This window comes from Cebus imitator, unplaced genomic scaffold (assembly GCF_001604975.1).
Source record: "Cebus imitator isolate Cc_AM_T3 unplaced genomic scaffold, Cebus_imitator-1.0 Scaffold364, whole genome shotgun sequence".
NCBI classification, from domain to species: Eukaryota; Metazoa; Chordata; class Mammalia; order Primates; family Cebidae; genus Cebus; species Cebus imitator.
The window spans coordinates 715630-734008 of NW_016107679.1; the positions used below are offsets into that span (position 1 = coordinate 715630).

At 39.2% G+C, this 18379-nt stretch overlaps 2 protein-coding genes across 5 annotated transcripts in view; both read right to left on the bottom strand.

Annotated features, from left to right (window-relative positions):
• The window catches only part of KIAA2026 (KIAA2026 ortholog), an 82140-nt gene extending 69306 nt beyond the window's left edge, over positions 1 to 12834 (bottom strand). For both annotated transcript variants that reach the window (XM_017506865.2, XM_017506864.2), the window contains exon 1: positions 9682 to 12834. In XM_017506865.2, the coding sequence (XP_017362354.1) occupies positions 9682 to 10274 (593 nt within the window). In that variant the 5' untranslated portion in view covers positions 10275 to 12834. The remainder of the gene's footprint in view (positions 1 to 9681) is intronic.
• Positions 12835 to 13494: 660 nt separating this feature from the next.
• RANBP6 (RAN binding protein 6) lies at positions 13495 to 18127 on the bottom strand. Of its 3 annotated transcripts, none has more exons than XM_017506868.2 (2): positions 17892 to 18126; positions 13495 to 16835 (listed from the first exon to the last, which is right to left on the bottom strand). In XM_017506868.2, the coding sequence occupies exons 1-2, from the start codon at positions 18084 to 18086 to the stop codon at positions 14769 to 14771; spliced, it is 2262 nt and encodes a 753-aa protein (XP_017362357.1). In that variant the 5' UTR covers positions 18087 to 18126; the 3' UTR covers positions 13495 to 14768. The 3 variants fall into 3 exon arrangements, with proteins under 3 accessions (XP_017362357.1, XP_017362356.1, XP_017362358.1); XM_017506869.2 differs by having other exon boundaries at positions 15977 to 16835; positions 17951 to 18127; XM_017506867.2 differs by having other exon boundaries at positions 13495 to 18127.
• Positions 18128 to 18379: the final 252 nt, after the last annotated feature.

Below are 18379 nucleotides of genomic sequence, written 5' to 3' on the forward strand. Positions count from 1 at the left end.
TCACCGCAACCTCCGCCTCCTGGGTTCAGGCAATTCTCCTGCCTCAGCGTCCTGAGTAGCTGGGATTACAGGCACGCACCACCATGCCCAGCTAATTTTTTTTTTTGTATTTTTAGTAGAGACGGGGTTTCACCATGTTGACCAGGATGGTCTCGATCTCTTGACCTTGTGATCCACCCGCCTTGGCCTCCCAAAGTGCTGGGATTACAGGCTTGAGCCACCGCGCCCGGCCAGGAATGTCTTCTTAACAGGATATCTGGAGACTGGTGAAAGAGGGAGATTTTCTCTTGTACTGTTGTTGTTCTATTACTGCCACCAGATATACACATTTTAAATTAATAAATTATTACAAATATAAACACCAATCACTGATTGCTAAAAAGTCTACGCATATTAGACTTACTTTCACAAGTAACATTTCAACTATTTTTTTTAGATTTCCATATTTATATACATAATAATTTTTAATAATCTATATTGCAAATACTGTCAATCATACCACCACAGGTATCTAAAGGTTCCCTATTCCTTGAAATCTTTTATGATCCTTTTCTCTTCATTCTGTCTCTGAGGAGAAAAGACTCATTTTCTTAATCCTTACATCTTCTGTTCATAAGCAATCAAGCATAACGATTAAGTACTATATAAAAAATTCAAATTTTGCATTTAATTTTTCTGTGTGTAAATAAATAATGCATGTATATATATGAGATAAAGTAAAACTAAGAACAAGTAATTACTTCTGTTTCGGTGGGGGTTTTTTAAATCTTAAGTTTTTGACAATTTTCTATTCTTTCCAAATCTTCTAAGGGTATGTAGCAAATGCTAAGCAGTATTTAGCATGTGAAAAGAAATGAATAAATGTTAACTATTAGTAGAAAACGGGTTTAAACTGTCACTAAAAAATTAAATGATTTCAGTTATCCTACAATTTATACACTCTTCTCACAAAATTTTAAAGTAAGTCTTGGATATAACTAAGAGACATTGACTTAAATATTACTATCAATCAAATTCCCTAGCCTGGAATTAATAAGTAGTAGAAATCACTAGTGTACTAGAATTGTACCAGGGATTTAGATAAACTGAAGAATATAAATGGTTCTCGCCAGGTGCGGTGGCTCACACCAGTAATCCCAGCACTTTGGGAGGCCGAGGCGGGTTGATCAAGAGGTCAGGAAATCAACACCATCCTGGCTAACGTGGTGAAACCCCATCTCTACTAAAATACAAAAAACTAGCCGGGCGTCATGGTGCATGCCTGTAGTCCCAGCTACTTGAGAGGCTGAGGCAGGAGAAACAATTGAACCCGGGAGGCAAAGATTGCAGTGAGTCGAGATCGCGCCACCGCACTCCAGCCTGGCGACAGAGCGAGACTCCATCTCAAAAATAAATAAATAAATGGTTCTCATACTTGTCAGCAGTCTGTGGAATATCTTGAAATATATTTAATGGTTTTTAAATACCTTCTATTAGCAATGTTGTATTTTTTTAAGATTATGCTCTTTTAAGTATCAAATTGTTACAAATATAAATTTGTCTATAAAAAGCTGTGAAATTAAGCATATTGATATTGTCTATATGTTTATAATTAATTATATTTGCCATAATTATTTTTTTGGTATTGGCAAAGTTGCTAAAAACTCGGCAGACAGAATAACTTAAATTGGTAAAATTCTGTATTTAACGTATTTTTTCCCTGAGAACCAAGAGAAGACTGAAATTATTCAACCAAAGAAACAAAACACAAACACACACACACAAAACAAACAAAGAAACAAAAAAACAACAAAGACCCACATAAATTATTTAGAGAAGTAAATCTAGCATATTATCTCAATTTGGCAAAATTTCTCTTCTTTCTAGCATTGCTCTAGGATTTCTGCAATATACAAAACTAATTTTTCCTGATACATTTATAAATATAATCCCCAAATCTAAAAGAAACAAGAGTCCAATGCAATTCTTTTAACTTGGAAGTCAAGAACAAGCAAAACTGAAAATTAAGGGATGGGAAAGTTCAAATCGAGTTTAGTTTTCTCCTTCTCTAATTCATTTCATCTGTGTCCCTTGTAATTCCCCAGTTTAAAAGCCTTTTGTACAGCTCCCTAATATGGAATATCAACCTCTTTATTAGCACAGCATATTAGGCCCTCTGTGTCTGGCTACATAATCTGGCTGTTGCAGTCACACCTGTCACTACTTTTCTATATATAATTACACTCTAGCCAAACTAAACTGCTGGCCATTCCCTAGCTACATACAGCGACTTCTTTTTGCCTTTGCACTTTTAGATATACTATTCTTGTTGCCTGGAATAACCTCTATATCAACTTGGTTTATCCACTTGTGTCTCCATATTCATCTTTGAATCTCCCTATAGTGCCTATCAAATAATAAGCATTGTAAAGATATGCAAAAAAGAATGAACTGTACCTGTCTTACCACATTAACCAAATACTACCTTCTATTATGCTTTTGAACACTGTGTCCATCTCTCAAGGGAGGGTACGGTGTCTGTGTTCAATTTTTAACATACATGGCTTATTCAAAATTGTAAATATTAACTTCCTTTCAATAAAATACATTTTTTACTATAAAATATGTTTATTGTAGAAAATCTAGGACATACAAAAAAGTTAAAAGAAGAAAATGAAAAATGACTAAGATCTTTCTACTTATCAGCAACGACTATTATCATTTTCTTGGTTTTCGCAAATTTTTTTTCAAAGTGTACACACTTAACATTCTGATTTTAATGCATGTTCATTCCCGGAACATTCACAGGTCTCAGGTGGAAGACAATATAACAAAGGGTTTGGTGACTGATATTACCACTGGGGCTTATTAGCCTTTCCCAATTAAAAAAAAAAAAAATTCTGGTAACTTAATATGAATTTTAAGACTCATATTATTATACAAGTTCCTGGGAAATGAAAATGGCTATTATTTGTTCTAGGCAACTCTCATCTAACAGGGACAACCTGAAGATGGTTTGAAAGCTAAAATACAACTATGAAATGAATGACATCTTCTCTCCAAGATATGATTTTTCCTCCCTGCTCTAGTGTTCTTCCGAGAAATAAAAATAAATACAAGAGCACAAATACAATGAGAAACAAACTATAAGGCAAAATACATTAGAATCTATTAGGACATTTTTATTGTCTTAATTCTAAATCATTCTCAAATTAATATTTTCAAATGGAAGAACAATCTCTTTAAATAATAATCTGTAAATTCGGCATATTTCAAATAATACCTTTTACTTATTCCAGAATAAATTCTTTTCAGCTTCATTAACTACCTTTTCTAAATTAAGCATTTCAGCTTTTAATATACACTATACATATTTTAATCATAATCCTAAAGGTTTTTCTTTCCAGTTCAAAGATACTCAATCTTCACACAAAGTTTTGCCCTTGGCTCCCTTGTATTTTTACTAGACTCTGTCCTAGGCAATCTCATTTACTCTTATTTCCTTATCATCCCTCAGTAAGCTACCCTCTAATCAAACATGTCTAGCCTTTGTCACTATGCTGGCCTCCATATGCACTCTTATAATTCTCAGAGGGATATCTTCAAATGAATGCCTCCTCTCAGGTCCCCTAAGCATCACCATCATCTGGGCTCAAATGTTCCAATTCATTTTGGACATCATCCACTCCTTAACACTCCACATTCAACAGTTTGCCATTTACCATTATGCCTGTTGAATTTACATCTTTTGTATCCCCGCCCACCTTTCCATTCCTACTGCTTATTCTCTTTATTAGAATTAACTCAATAATCTTTAATTGGTTTTCTTCCTTCATTGTCCTTTCAGTTCTGCCTTCAAGCCTCAAAATATTACTAGTAATATCATCACATTACTCCCTTAGTAACAACCTTTGATGGATCTACAGTGCCTAGATTCTAAATTCCCTAGCAAGCATTCATGGTACTTTATAATTGGTCCCAGACCATCTTTTTAGACTTAGCTGCCACTACATGTTCTCATCATCCTATATTCTAACCACTGGGTATAAACCATTTCCCTGGACTACTCTGTACTCTCCTGCCTCCATACTTTCAATTAGGTGTTTCTGTTTACCTATCACCTTGAAGGGACAAGGTCCTGTTTGTCATTGTATCTACAAGGCTTTATATATTATCTAGCACATAATAGTTCAAATAATTGTTCAATGAACTACACATCTTCACCTATCATTATGCTACACACTCTTAAAAACCTAGCTCAAAAACTATAATCTCTTGAATAAAATCTAACAAAATATTTTTAATCCCAGCTACCCACTCCCAATAGTTAACCTTCCTCTGCACTCTATAATATAGCTCATCACAGTAGCCCTCAAAGTATGTTTCTTGGAACATGGTCATTCATGAGCTGAACCAAGATTTATCACCTAAAATCCAAAAGTGATTATGTTTTCCCAGTTTGTAGGGGGGGGGAAAAAACCTAAGATACTAAATAGAATCTCTTCAATTACAGGCTCCCTTCCATTATTTGTTCTAAAAGATGTCCTAGCAAAAAAATCATATGATATAATTAAAATATATTTCAGGGTGTTGTGCAAAGAGTACCATGACTTCTAAGTGTTCTGACAATGGAACAAGTTTGAGAATCACGGTTTAAACATATTTTACCTTTTACTATACCTGTATTATGTGTTTCTTCCTACCATCTTTTAAACCTGTTGGGGTCAGGGACTACCCCCCAAGCCCTAGAACAAAGCAGGTGCTCAATAAATGTCATGTTAGTTGAACTGTTTCGTACTTTTGTTACTGCACTTAAACATTTTCTGAACCTTTTTGAAATAACACCATTTTCTAAAGAATGGCTACTACAATAAACAGAACTACATGGACTATCAAACTCTAACATTCTATATGTTCTGAACATGAGACAAATCTAGATTCTATTACCAAAGATCCCCAATTTTTAAAGATTCATATAAAAAACAGAATTACAGAATCCAGTGGGAGGTGGGATGGGTTAGACTTACTGAAGAGAAATAAGCAACTTGTTAAAATTCCCATTTATAGATTTTGATCTTAACTGAGGATAAGCAGCCCAGTAAGAATTCAAATTTAACTTAGGAAAGTATTAAAATCAAAATTCATTTTTAATTTGATTACTACTTATACATAGAAACCTCTATTTTTAAATTTTTGAGGCTTCATGAGGATGCTGTATTTTTTTTTTCACTCCATCACCCAGGCTGGAGTCCAGTGGCAGCATCTCAGTGAGTTTGAGCAATTCTCGTGCCTCAGCCTCCAAAGTAGCTGAGGTTACGGGCATGTGCCTCCACACCTGGCTAATTTTTTTTTTTTTTTTTAAAGTAGAGATGGGGTTTCACCATGTTGGCAAGGCTGGTCTCAAACTCCTGGCCTTGGTCTCCCTAAGCACTGGGATTACAGGCGTAAGCCACTGCTTTCAGTCAAGGATGCTATACTCTTACCCAAATCCAAAAAATATTCTGCCAACCAAAAAGCAATTACAAAACCAAATAATCTGCAGCTATATTTTAAGAAAGTCTTTTTATCCCATACATGTAATATTTTTTAACAGAAACAATATGAAAATCAAGAATAATTTTAACAAAGATATACACAAGCTTATTTTCACGATTATCTTAAATGGCAAAATTAAAAATTTAAATTCAGCTCTATTAGTGTCACCAGTGATGCATCTTTTCTAATGACAGCATTTTAAAACTAGAAAAGCCATCATCAGGCTATAGGGCAATATTCTTAAAGCTTTCAAAAATATCCTTTAAAAATCAGTTTGGGAGTACCTCTCTAAAGTTCTGTTCATAATTTCCTAACAATTAAGTATTTTCTACTCCTTTCCACTTAGATGATCTCCTTCCTGTTTCTAATGTTAATTGCTATTTCTCACAGTTGCCTCAAATAGATGAATGATATTCCTTCTAAAATAGAACTTTCTTGAGAAAAGATACATTGTCTAATAGAGTAAATAGTATCTATAGTAATGTGTGGTCAAAACTGTATTTTTGATACATATAAAAATTTGTGTTAGGACTTTCAAAATATGTTATCACTTTTGAAAAACGAAATATACACACCAATAGCTCAATTTGGAATTCATTCTGGGTATTAATCAGCTTTTGGAAACTGCAAGAGCAGACCTGCATTTTAGTCCTACTTCTCTTGAAAATATATACAGATGATATAAAAATCATATTCATAAATTATATATTATATACATGCATTGCTGGTTTAAACATCACAAAAAGCAAACAAAAAGATATTTCGAAAGGATAAAATAATAATAGAACAAACTTAAGTTCTAATATTTTCTTCTCTCACCCCAGTGGGTCATTCTGACTACTTCCTGAGGTGCAGAGACCACTCTGGAAACTACAGTTAAGCACACAGAATTATTTGTAGTTTCCAGAAATACTATGCTGCTTCATGCCTTGCACTCACTGTAGTTCAGCATTCTGGAATGCCCCAGTTAAACCCTCCTAAAAAGTTCAGTAGTTACATTCAACTCCTTCAAGAATCATATCAAACATAAACACTTCTATGATAGCTTTAAACTAGTCTCTTTGTCCTTTTCCTTACCTCTTCTCCCTTGTCATCCCCACATTCACCCCTTCTGCTTCAGATTTATGTCATCTTCCTTTAAATTCCCTTTGTACTTTGTTCATGTGTTTATTACAGAATTATTTTAAGTATCTGTTTTCCTACTCAACTATAACCCACTTAAGGGTAGGAAACTTTTAATCTCAGAGGCATGAATGCCTAATTCTAGCACATAAATACTTGCACAATTATTCTACCCTAAAACGTCATTATTCAGATAAAGAAACTGAGATTCAAGTTATATGCTGTGTCCAGGGAACTAACGCTATTGCGCTGCTCTCTAACGAGAATGTGGCATCCTCCTTACCTAATGTACCTCATTTATTGCTCGCTAGAAAGCTCAGCAGTACACGGAACAGCTTTAAAGTCTCTTTACACTTTGAAAATAAGAGTTACTTGTATCTTACAAATATATTCCAGAAGACAACAGAAAATTCAAATATCTAAGCGATTCATTGGTTTCATTTCTAAAATACCATATACCATTCTGAGATATTTACAGTTAAGATATCTGAGTCATCTATGTGGTGGAAATCATATTCCCATGAACGCTCTATAGATTATTTTAGAGCATATATATATTATCTTAGTTGCATTCCAAACAGTTGAGACCTATGCTTTTCTCAAAGTTGTGCCCATTGGAAGTGGTTAGTAATGATTCTGATTTTAGGCTAGCATAGAAGAACTGATGTCCTAGTATCCACAAGTGTGGTCTTACGAACCTGATGTGTTTGCATATATCAATTACAAAAAGGTGAAAGACTCAAACTTTGAGTTCATCATACCACTTTCTGCTACTAAAATAGCAAGAATTTTATCTCTCTTGGCCTAAGAATGTCAGAAGTACATTATGTTTATAAACTATAAAATGTTATAAGTTTAATTTCCAAACATGGATGCTATTAGATCACATGGGAATATAAGTATTCTGAGCATTAACCACTGAAAATGATGATGCTAAGCTTTTAGAAATTTGCCTTTATGTAGTTTCTTAGTCTGCTCTTTTGTAAGACTAAGAAATGTTTATTACAGGCCGGGCACAGTGGCTGGGGCCTGTAGCATCTTGGGAGGCTGAGGCGGGCGGATCACCTGAGGTCAGGAGCGAGAGACCAGCCTGGCCCACATGGCGAAACCTCGTCTCTACCAATAATACGAAAACTAGCCGAGTGTGGTGGCAGCTAATCCCAGCTACTCGTGAGGCTGAGGCAGAAGTATTGCTTGAACCTGGGAGGTGAAGGTTGCAGTGAGCTGAGATCGTGCCACTACACTCCAGCGTGGGAGACAGAGCGTAACTCAGAGAAAAAAAAAAAAAAAAAAAAAAAAAAAAAAGATACGTTAATTACACACAGAGCTTCTGAAAACACCAGTAATTCAAACCCATATGCTATCTCAGCACTTTCAACAAAAATAAAACAAAGACAAACAAAAAAAAGAAAACTAAAAAAATAAAAAATAAAATAAAGCACTTTCATATGGTCATTCTGTTGCCTCATTCTAAATTCTTATTCCCACATTTGATAGATTAGATGAATACTAAGGTCCTTCCAGGTCTAAAATCTTGTGACGTCAATCAGGAGGATACTTTATAACTTCAAAATAATAACGTGAATGGATTGTTTTTTATGTGAGTCACATTACTAATGCACTGTGGAGACAAAGGTAACAAACATATTACAGAAATATAAAATTAGTAAAGTATTAAAAGTAATTTACAAATCAAATATGTGATAATTATTCTATTACTAAATAATACAACCCCATGAAAGGATTCAAGGAAAGGTTCCTTAAAGAGAGCTCCCTTAATGAGGACAGGCACTACGTTAACTGCTTTTGGTGGAAAAAAAAAAAAGTCACTGGTAGTCTTGAAAATGGCATATGGGAAGCCAATGACAAAAAGATTACTTTTAAATTACAGTGACAAATCAAGAACCAAAAAATTAACAGATTTTTTAAAAGCTATTCTGTAAAAGCACAAGTATAATGCCCAGTTTCAGATATGAAGAACACACTCATTATTCAACTACTGCTATTACTTAAAATGGCTAACACTTATACCAGGCTAACTCTGGGACCAGCACTGTTGATTTCACATTAATTAACTCATTCAATCTTCAAAGCAACTCTATGAGAGAAGTACTATTATTATCTCCACTTGAGAGATGAGGAAACTGAGGCCAAAAAGGTTGAGTTGCTCAACTTAACCTCATTCTGATAGTAAACTATTATTCCATGTCAACTATCAATTCTAAAATCACTGAATTATTTTTCCACTCCCAAAAAATTTAAACTTGAGAAATTAACTTGGCTGACATCGACTATACAATTGTAAAACAATACATTTATTTTAGTATTCTCCTCTTGTGTTAAATAATTGGAATATATGGGTGACAGATACCAAGAGCACATTGCCATCTGACTTGCGTATGTAGAATAAACAGAAATGTGTAAGCTTTAAAAAAAAATATGTTGATGCATTTCCTATCATTGCAAAAATTAGGCGTCCTCTAATGAAACACAGAGAAAAGATCAGTAAGCAGTACGCCAGGGTAACCGTTAACCATTTAGTAACATTCCTTAAATCTTCGATAACCGACATGGGTAGTGAGAAATAAAATTATTTTTTAATGGTTTCAGGCTTCTTTTTACATGACCCCAAATTACTTTCCGAGACATATTTCATCCTAAATGCTGTTTTAAATGTCATGCTAAAACTGTCTAAAAGTTGCAAGTCCAACTTCCATCCCACAAAAATCGTTCCTCTGCCTACACGTTCAATTCTTCCTACAGGACCCACTTCATTTTACATCTGCAAACTTTACACAGCTTTGCGGCGCTGCATACCCCGGTTTTCTTCTCAGCTTTTCCCAGCCAGCGCTCACTTCGCTTTCGGCCCACACCCACCACAACCCTCCGGTCCCCGCCCAACCCGCTCCTCCTCCCAGGCTTCTCCAGCACCAACTTAGCACCTATGAGCGCCGCCCCCCGGCCCCTGGCCCAGCCCATCCTCGGACACGTGTGAGGGTGTGTTTGTGTCAGTCTGTCAGCCCTACCAGGACGGGGCTCGCTTACCGAGAGAGAAGCGCTAACTTCTGCTCCAGCATCATCTCCAGCTTCTGGCCCTGTTTGGAGATCCAGTGGTCCACTCCGTGCAGGCGGTAGCACGTCTCTAGCATCAACCTGAAGTCCGCCACGAACTCGGTGATGCCCCCGTACTGGCCGCTGGCGAACTTCTCCTCCATCTTCAGCAGACACATGCCCTGCCGGGGTTGCTGCGGGAGGGCGCGACCGCCCCGGCCCCCACTGCGCCACCCTTCCGTCACCTCCTCCTCCGCGATGGCAACGCCCCCCAAGGGCTGCAGGAAGGGGGCGGTGAGGCTCCGGTGCTTCTCCTGCAGGAACTCGCCCAGGATGCGGTAGCCCTGCTGTAGCTCGTAGGTCAGCTCCTGCTCCTTGCAGCCACCGCCTCGGATCACCATCGCCTCCATCTCTTCCTCCAGATCGTCCGCGTCTTCCAGCGAGGAGGCACTCCTCCCGCGGGCCGGCCCTAAGGCCGGAGCCGCAGCTGCCACCTCCTCCTCGTTGTCCTCTCCTTCGGCCGCCCCTGGCGGCCGCTCTTCCTCCCCGGCCGGTTCCATCGTTCCTGGCGTCCCGGGCACGCTCATGCCCCGGCAGGCCTAACTTCGGCGGTGTGGAGCGGCCGCTCGAGGTGCTGGGGGACGCGTGAGCGCGAGCCACTTCCTCACGGCTCGGCCGCGCAGCGTAGCCCCTGCCGCATCTGGCCTGGCTCTCCTCAGCCGCCGGCTCGGCTCGGTGCGCGCGGGGGTCTCTAGCTCGCCGCCGGCGGGGCGGGGTTACATGGCGCGCGGGGAGGGGGGAGAGAAGAGGAGAGCCTAGGTGCCCTCCTCTCCCCTCCCCCCCGGCGGCGGCGCGCGCGCGGCCCTCGCTGGCCTCACCCCTCCGCACCCCGCCCGCCTGCTCTTCACCGGCCAGGCCCCGCCGGGTCGCCGCGGCCTTGGCGCCCCACCCCCTCCCGGGCCAGCGAGGGGCTGGGAGGGGGCGAGGAGGAAGGGGGCTCTCCTCTCTCCTCCTTGGAGGGGGCCGCAGCGGCGGCTCCGGCTCCTCCTCTTCCTCACACCCCCTCCCGCCCCTCTCTACCTGCGGGGGACAAGGGCAGGAGGAGGCGGCGCGCGGACTGGGCCCAGCGACAACTGTCAGTTAGAAGCCCCGCTGGGCGATGGGGGGGGAGAAAGGGGAGGGGCAGGGAGAGAAGGGGGAGGGCACTCAGCCCCTCCGGCTGGTAAGAGCTGTGGAGAGAGGCAAAGAAAGAGGCCCCGTCGCCATCCCCGGTGCGCATGCGTAGGGGAACAATTTCGTTTCCCCCCGCCCGCCCCCTTCGCGTCCCGCCCGGCTACGCAAAAGGAAGAGCTGCGGCTCAGCTACAGGCCCTGAGGCCTGCTAGGGTTGCGCGGACCAATGATGTCATCAATCGTAGGCGAATCTAAGAGGCGGAGGGAAGGGGAAGCAAGGCGCCTGCGCAGCTTTATTGGCCACCTTATGGGAAGGTAGCCAAAGGCTTTTCTTTAACCAAGTGCTGTAAGAGGAAACTTCTTTTGCAAGACCCTTGTTAGCCCCCTAAACTAAAATTAAAGTTGCTAGATAACCTTTGTTCATGACAAATAAATAGTGAGAAAGCGCAAAATGGAAATCTTGTCTACTATAAAATTTACATTCTATTCGCACCCTTTCTCCTTTGTAACTGCGGGTCTTTTATATAGAACCAGAATTTTGAGAAGTTTAGAAAGTAAGTTTAAGGACCCGATCATACATTCACATGCAGAAGAAAAGGAGGTGATTTCTAGAACCCCAATTCTTAACATCAATTCATATTTTGGAATTCTATGTTTTCAGTTATTAAACATTTCCACCTTCTCGATTCTTGAGATCTGTTAAGAATAAAAAAAGGTTATGGAACCTCATTTAAACAAATTATTGGGATTGAAAACAGTCAAAATAGTTCAAGTCAGAGCTGTACAGCATTAAACAGTTGTTTGCAAGGCCTGACAATCTCACTACACATTTTGCAATTACTGTTTACATAATGACTAAAAAGTGGACTCCATGCACATTGGTTTACATGTTACTTAAAATTAGTTGGGAGGTAGGACTTACTGGTTCCATAAAGCAAATATTACTATTTTCTCATGTTCTATTTGAAAGATGCACATATTATGTTTTCTAGGTACACCGATCCTCGTTTGAGACTTGGAATTAAACACAAAAACAAAATTACAGAAATCATGCATTTTAAAAGTAAAATGTATATAACTCAGTGATTATATATATAAATGTATATAACTAAATGACTGCAATTGTTTACTTCTCATTAATGTGAACTTTAAAGCAGTGATAAAATCTTTTTTAAACTCAAAGCTGTTTTTTGACCCATTATCACTTAAGTAAAATAGCAAAGTGACGCTTTTCTAGTTGTTAGGGTATTGAAACTGTACTCCACACGTACCTTTCATCTAGTATTCGAGGTCTCCTCTCATCAGATATTTGTCATATATGATGAATTTACAGGGTTCTCTCCCCTCAGAGTCCACAGAAGAACCTCAGCTCACCTACTTCAGCACCTGGCAACCAAAAAGTGTGTCTCACTGGACATCCCTCCTTTCTTTTGACAAAGCCCAGGAATCTGAAGCCCACCGTATCCAAGCAAACATCCTTTCCTCCTCCTCTTTAGTCATCAGCCCTATTTCATGACTAGGACAAAATTAGCTTCCATTTATTGAACCCTGTGCATTTATTAAACTAAGCACTTTATGTTCACTGTTTCCTTTAATTCTCACAATAATCCTATCGGAGAGGTATCAGCCTTATTTTTCAGATGAGGAAACTGCCTCTTAGTTAAGAAAGTTGTTAACCAAAGTTAAAGTCTAGGTCTGCCATACTTCAAAAACTCCAGGTGCCTAATTCCAAGTCATCTGGCAGAATTTCTAATTCCTCATGCATAAAAGTGTTGGGAATTGCTAGAAATGTTGATAAAGGGTTTCTAAGTTAAGATATATAAAAGGTGTGGGTGAGTAGAAGGAACCTCAACTCTAGGTTATAAAGAGGTCAAGATAATAGCAACTTAACTATAATGAAAGTAGGATCAGGTCTTTGATCTTAAAAAGGAAACTTTATTATACAAGAAATATGGGCCAGGTGCAGTGGCTCACACCTGTAATCCCAACACTTTGGGAGGTCAAAGTGGGCAGATCACCTGAGGTCAGGAGTTTGAGACCAGCCTGGCTAACATTGTGAAACCCCATTTCTACTAACAATACAACAAATTAGCCAGGCATGGTGGCACACACTACCCAGGAGGCTGAGGTAGGACAATTGCTTAGACCCAGGAGGCAGAGGTTGCAGTGAGCTGAGATAGTGCCAATGCACTCCAGCTTGGGCAACAAGAGTGAAACTCCATCTCAAAACAAAAAACCAAAACCAAACCAAACCAAACAAAAACCAAAACAAGAAATATATTGGTTGTAGGAGTGTAGGGAAAATAGAAGATATAGGTAAATGAGAAGAAAAATTGCCACTTAATCCTATCACCTGGAGAAAACCTCTATTAATACTTTGAGGTGGTATTTTTCTATTCATTCATCTATACTTTATCATAAATATACTTAAAATTGTGATCATACTATACATAATGTCCTTAATCTTCCTTTTTACCCCATTAGTAATAATTATATGGAATGGGCAGAACTGCATAACTAAAATTTCAACTTTATATTCTTGTCTACAATAGCTTAAATGGCCTGTCCATATGAATGAGTAGGAAATTGATTGGGAAAATTTTCTATAAAAGAACACAATAGAGGTACAAACAACTACAGCAGTAACAGCTACAATTTATTGAGCGCTTACTAAGTCTTAAATATTTGCTAAATACATATACAGTACACACAATAGCCCCAGGAAATGACAGATGTATTTAAGTTTTGCATCAATGATTAATGATTAGCTGAGTAGAAAGCTCTTTTGTACCCTACAATAAGCTTGACATTAAAGATCGACATTCCAATTAATATAATTAACCCTGGATTTATAGAGCTGTTTTCTCATAATGCACATCTACTGCTAAATGATTACTCTCAAAAGTTCCTTTCTTTTTCATGTTCAAAGAAAATTACATTCACTTTCCTCTCACTTTTACAATAGAATATTCTTCAGTGCTACTCTAGAATCTATTAGGAAATTCTTTGAAATAGAAATCAATTTAAGCCCTATAACCAGAGCTTCTCCTCTTGCTGAGCTGCTTTGCAGAGGGAAAATGGCATACATATACAAAATAATACTCTACTGAAACACACAACACTGACTCCCAAGAATATTGATTACATACTATTTGTCAAACACTGTTACATGCTACCAATGTTAGATGTGTCAGGACTTCCTTTTCAGTAACTATGGTTCTTGGAGTCCTGGATAACTTAAAAAAAAACCAAAAAACAGAGACTATTTTTTTAGCCTTTAGTTTTTTTGTTTTGTTTTGTTTTCTTATTTTTAGTCTGGCTAAAGAAATGTAAAAGTTATGGCTATGTCCCACCCAGTTCCCAGGAGTACATTATGAAAAAGTTCATATGCATCCCACATCCACTGTAATATCTCAAAACTCTCCTAGTTCCAGCATCCTCCCATCACTAAAAATACCAAGCGTATTGATCAAGGAGGGACAAGCCTGCCACTATATCCTTCACTCACAATTCCAAAGATGTGTGTCCTGGAAATTCTACCTTATTTTTGTGAGCTCTTAGCATATTGTGATAGCATGACATCTTCATATCAAGCATACTGTTTGGCTAGCATCAATAATAGTTCAAACAAATAGCAACAACTTATATATTTCACATCAACTAGGGGAAAGGTGACAAACATTGTAAGACAGCATGAAGCACAGGTTATCACCAAGGTCTGTGTTTGGGAGATAAAACATGCAAGATAAACAGAGGACTAACATTGACTAATTCTGGAGAAACATGGGGAAAAACCATAAACTGCTTAGCAGGGAGAAAACAGTTCTCTGACTTATAATAAAATCCATTGAAAACACTTATTTGTAGTTACTTTTATGGTAGATCATATTCAAGTTATATTAAAGTGCTTCAGGTAAAATTTAGCAACTCCTGTAAGGCTTCCTGCTGTTCATCATCAAGTTGGGATACACATTCCAACCATAAATCTTCAGAAGTCTGTACCTGACGCACAACATTAGCTAGGCGTTTGGCACAAGGATCTTCATAGTTAATAGTCTCATTAATTTTTCCTTCTGCAATTATACTGATTATTTTGGGAAGATTGGAATTATTTGGACCAATTACAACTGGGTGGTTACTTTCAATTAGGTCACAGAGAAAACTGAAAGTCTGAATAGCTTCCTCTTTATCTTCATGGAGTGGAAGCCATGATAACCAGTGTGGAAGAACTTCATCTACATTTACACAGTTAGGCTTAAACTTCAAAATCTTCCCTATTGCTGAGATACAGTTCTCTGTAGCAATGACATTTTTTTTGGTTTTGGAATTTGCACACTTAATAACTTTTACCAGCAGTGGAACAGCTTCTGAACATAAAGAACGATAATCATCTCCACCAAACTGTGCCATTACACCCAGGCCATAAGCAGCAGCTTGCCTGACTTCAGGGTTGTTATCTCGCATATTTAGTAGCATTGGCCACCGAAAATATTCTACATATTTAAATGAAGTTGGACTGCAGTGCTCTATGATGTCATCAAATATACACAATCCCCACTGTCTGTCTGCCCATGGCCTACTTGAACAAATTAGATTTACAATTAATGGCAGTAGTTGTTCAAACCATGGTAAAATCTTTTCCTTATAAGTACTAAATAATGAGTGCAAAATATCTGATACTTTGGTCAGAATATAAACATCACATTCATCCTCATCTTGCAAAGACATCTCAACCTGTTGATCATAGTTTTCTTCCTGTCTTTTAACCTGTCTCAATTCTTGGTTTTTAAAGTGCCCTTCAAGTTTTGCTTTCAGTATTCCTCCCAGTTCTTCCAGGTGTTCATCATTAAGGCAGCCATCTCCCATAACTTCAATGCACTTTGCAAAAGAATTCATTATTTCCGAAAGCACATCTGTATCTGGTTCAGTACCAATAGCCTTAATTAAGGGGTCACATATGAATTGCCACATCTGTGCAAGATACTCTGGGCCACGAATTCTTGCACATTCCAGGAGAAAAGGCATGGACTCTGCTGCTGCCACTCGAACATTGTCATGGAAATAAAATTTCAGTAAAGGAACCATCAGCTTCACAACTTGTTCTGTATATTCCACAAACCCTTCCCTTAACTCCTTTGCATAGTAAACCAACATCTGGCAAGCAGTTGCTTTTGCTTCAAGTCCTGAAGTTTTAATTCCAAAACTCTGCTGGTCTCCAAGATTTACAAATTGCCAGCCATCATCATCACTCATATTCTCCACATCCTGTGTGTCTAAGAGAGCAACATCAGGTTTAGCTGAAGCAGTCTTAATAAGAGGCTCAATAACCAGTGGAAGGTACTGTTGAAAATCTTTCCCAAGAATTTTACACATTCTAGCCCATGCTGAAACCATGTAAGAGGTCTGAGGATCATCATCTTCCATATTATTTAAGTCTGTTTGTGTCTTCAACAACAGCTGCATCACATTTGATGCATCTTGCATAAATTTTTCCTTCCCAACAGCAAGACCAATATGGCTAATGCACTCAATAGTTTTTCCTCTCAGAAGCCTGAGGTCCTTCTGAACAGCAAGCTCAATGATGTGCTTTAGTGAGGGCATGAATATATCATAATATGGGACAAATTTTTCTTCTATTGTATCTGCAACTGATGCAATGGTTGTTATAAGTTGTTCCAAGGCCAACTTAGTTCCATTCCGAATCAACTCTTGAAGTTTAATCACCAAGATGGAATGTAGATTTTTCACCATACTATCCAAATACAGAACTAGCAATGATTTGGGGCAGTCTTCAATAAAAATAATAAGAGCAGAAGCTGCATGTGATTGCACACGCTGATTACCTTGATTTTCCATGGTACGTAACAGAGCTGCAATCACTGTTTCATGAAATTTCTTTTGGAAATTAGGTGCAAAATCTGTAGCCATCTGTCCAAGTGTAGTACAGGCTGCAGCCCTCACCCTTGGATGAGGATCCTGAAGAAAGAGCAAAACGCAGTTAACTGTTTCATCTAGTATTGATTCCATTTGTTGATGGCATCCTTCTCCAATGGCAGATAAGGCCATTAATCCAGCATGTCGGTATTTCCAGTCAGGGCTCTGAAGCATCTGCATGATATGCTCCTTGGTCATTGGTAAAACAACTTTTCCACCAAGCCCACAAGCCAGTCTGTCTAGCGCACTCTCAGCAGCAACTGCATTGCTGTCAAAATCATCTTCTTCCATTTCATCAGCATTTACCCAGTCCTCGTCATCTTGTAGATCAACCATCATTGCTAATATATGAGGAACTGCCTGTGCAATAATATTTGTATGTTTTTTCAACATTGGAGTGGCAGTTTCAGACAAGGTCACTATAACTTCTAGGGCCAGCTGGCGCTGCAGATTACTAAGTCTAGAGTCTCCACATAACTTCAAACTCAACTGTAGAGTATCTTCTAAATAAGGACCCAAGTACTTAGGTACCGTATCTGCAATCTCAACAAGGGATTCTAGCACTGAATCATCATCCTGGTAGCATGAGTCATTCACAGCCTGTAAGATTCCAGGAAGCAAGTCTGCGAAGTCTTTGAAAAGAGCAATATTATTCTCATTAGCAAGTACAAATGCAGCTGCAGCTCTAGCGGATAATGTCCTGATTGCTGGATGTTCTTGATCTTGAATACACTGGTCCAACAACCGTTTGATGATATCCAAATCATGCCGCTCTTGGGTCCCAAAAATCCCAGGAAAGTGCCAGAAAACGTGAAGTGCAACTTCCCATAGAACCACATTTTTAGAGTAGATTGAATCAATAAGAAACTTCAGACCCTCCGGCCAGTGGTTAGTGCCATCCTCATCTATCAAATTCCTGGCCAGCACTGCAAAAATATCACAAAGTTTTTTCCTCATGCTAGCATGTGTTTCTAACTTAACAGCCAGAATCAGTTCAATCTTGACATCCCTCTGAACATCAGCAGGCAGATTTGGATAAACCTCCTCAAACCCAGAGGACAAAAGCCGTCGGAGCAGTGCGGCAGCCATTTGTCTCACCTCATAACCTGCTCTTCTATTTCTGACGGCATCTAAGAGGAAGGTAGTCTTACACAGACCTGGGATATTTTCATAGATTTCCTCTGCTTGCCTCCGCACCATACAGCTTGGATTGATTAAGTTCTTCAGAAGCTGGTAAAACTCTTGCTTTTCCGACACGATCGCCGGCACCCCAGCAGATGCGGTCGCCGCCATCGTGCTCTGTCAAAGCTACTGCGACCGGGAAGGAGGGAGGGGGTCTGCGTCTCGAAGCAGTGACGTAGGGCGAGGCGCCGGCGGAGATGGGTGGGGGTGTTTCTCCCTCCTGTGCCCGAAAGCCCTCGCTGTCCTCAGGCGAGCCCAAGCCAGGTTTTGGAGACGTGAGAGCCGTGTGGAGGCCAAGGGCATGCTCCATTTGTTTTTCAATAAAATAAACGTGCACTTACAGGAGAAGAAAAGCATTGATTAGAATGGGATTATGTCTGAATTTTTTTTTTTTGATACAATGT

Coding starts and splice junctions, on each gene's coding strand:
- RANBP6 (XM_017506867.2), bottom strand. CDS start 18,086: ATGGCGGCGACCGCATCTGCTGGGGTGCCGGCGATCGTGTCGGAAAAG.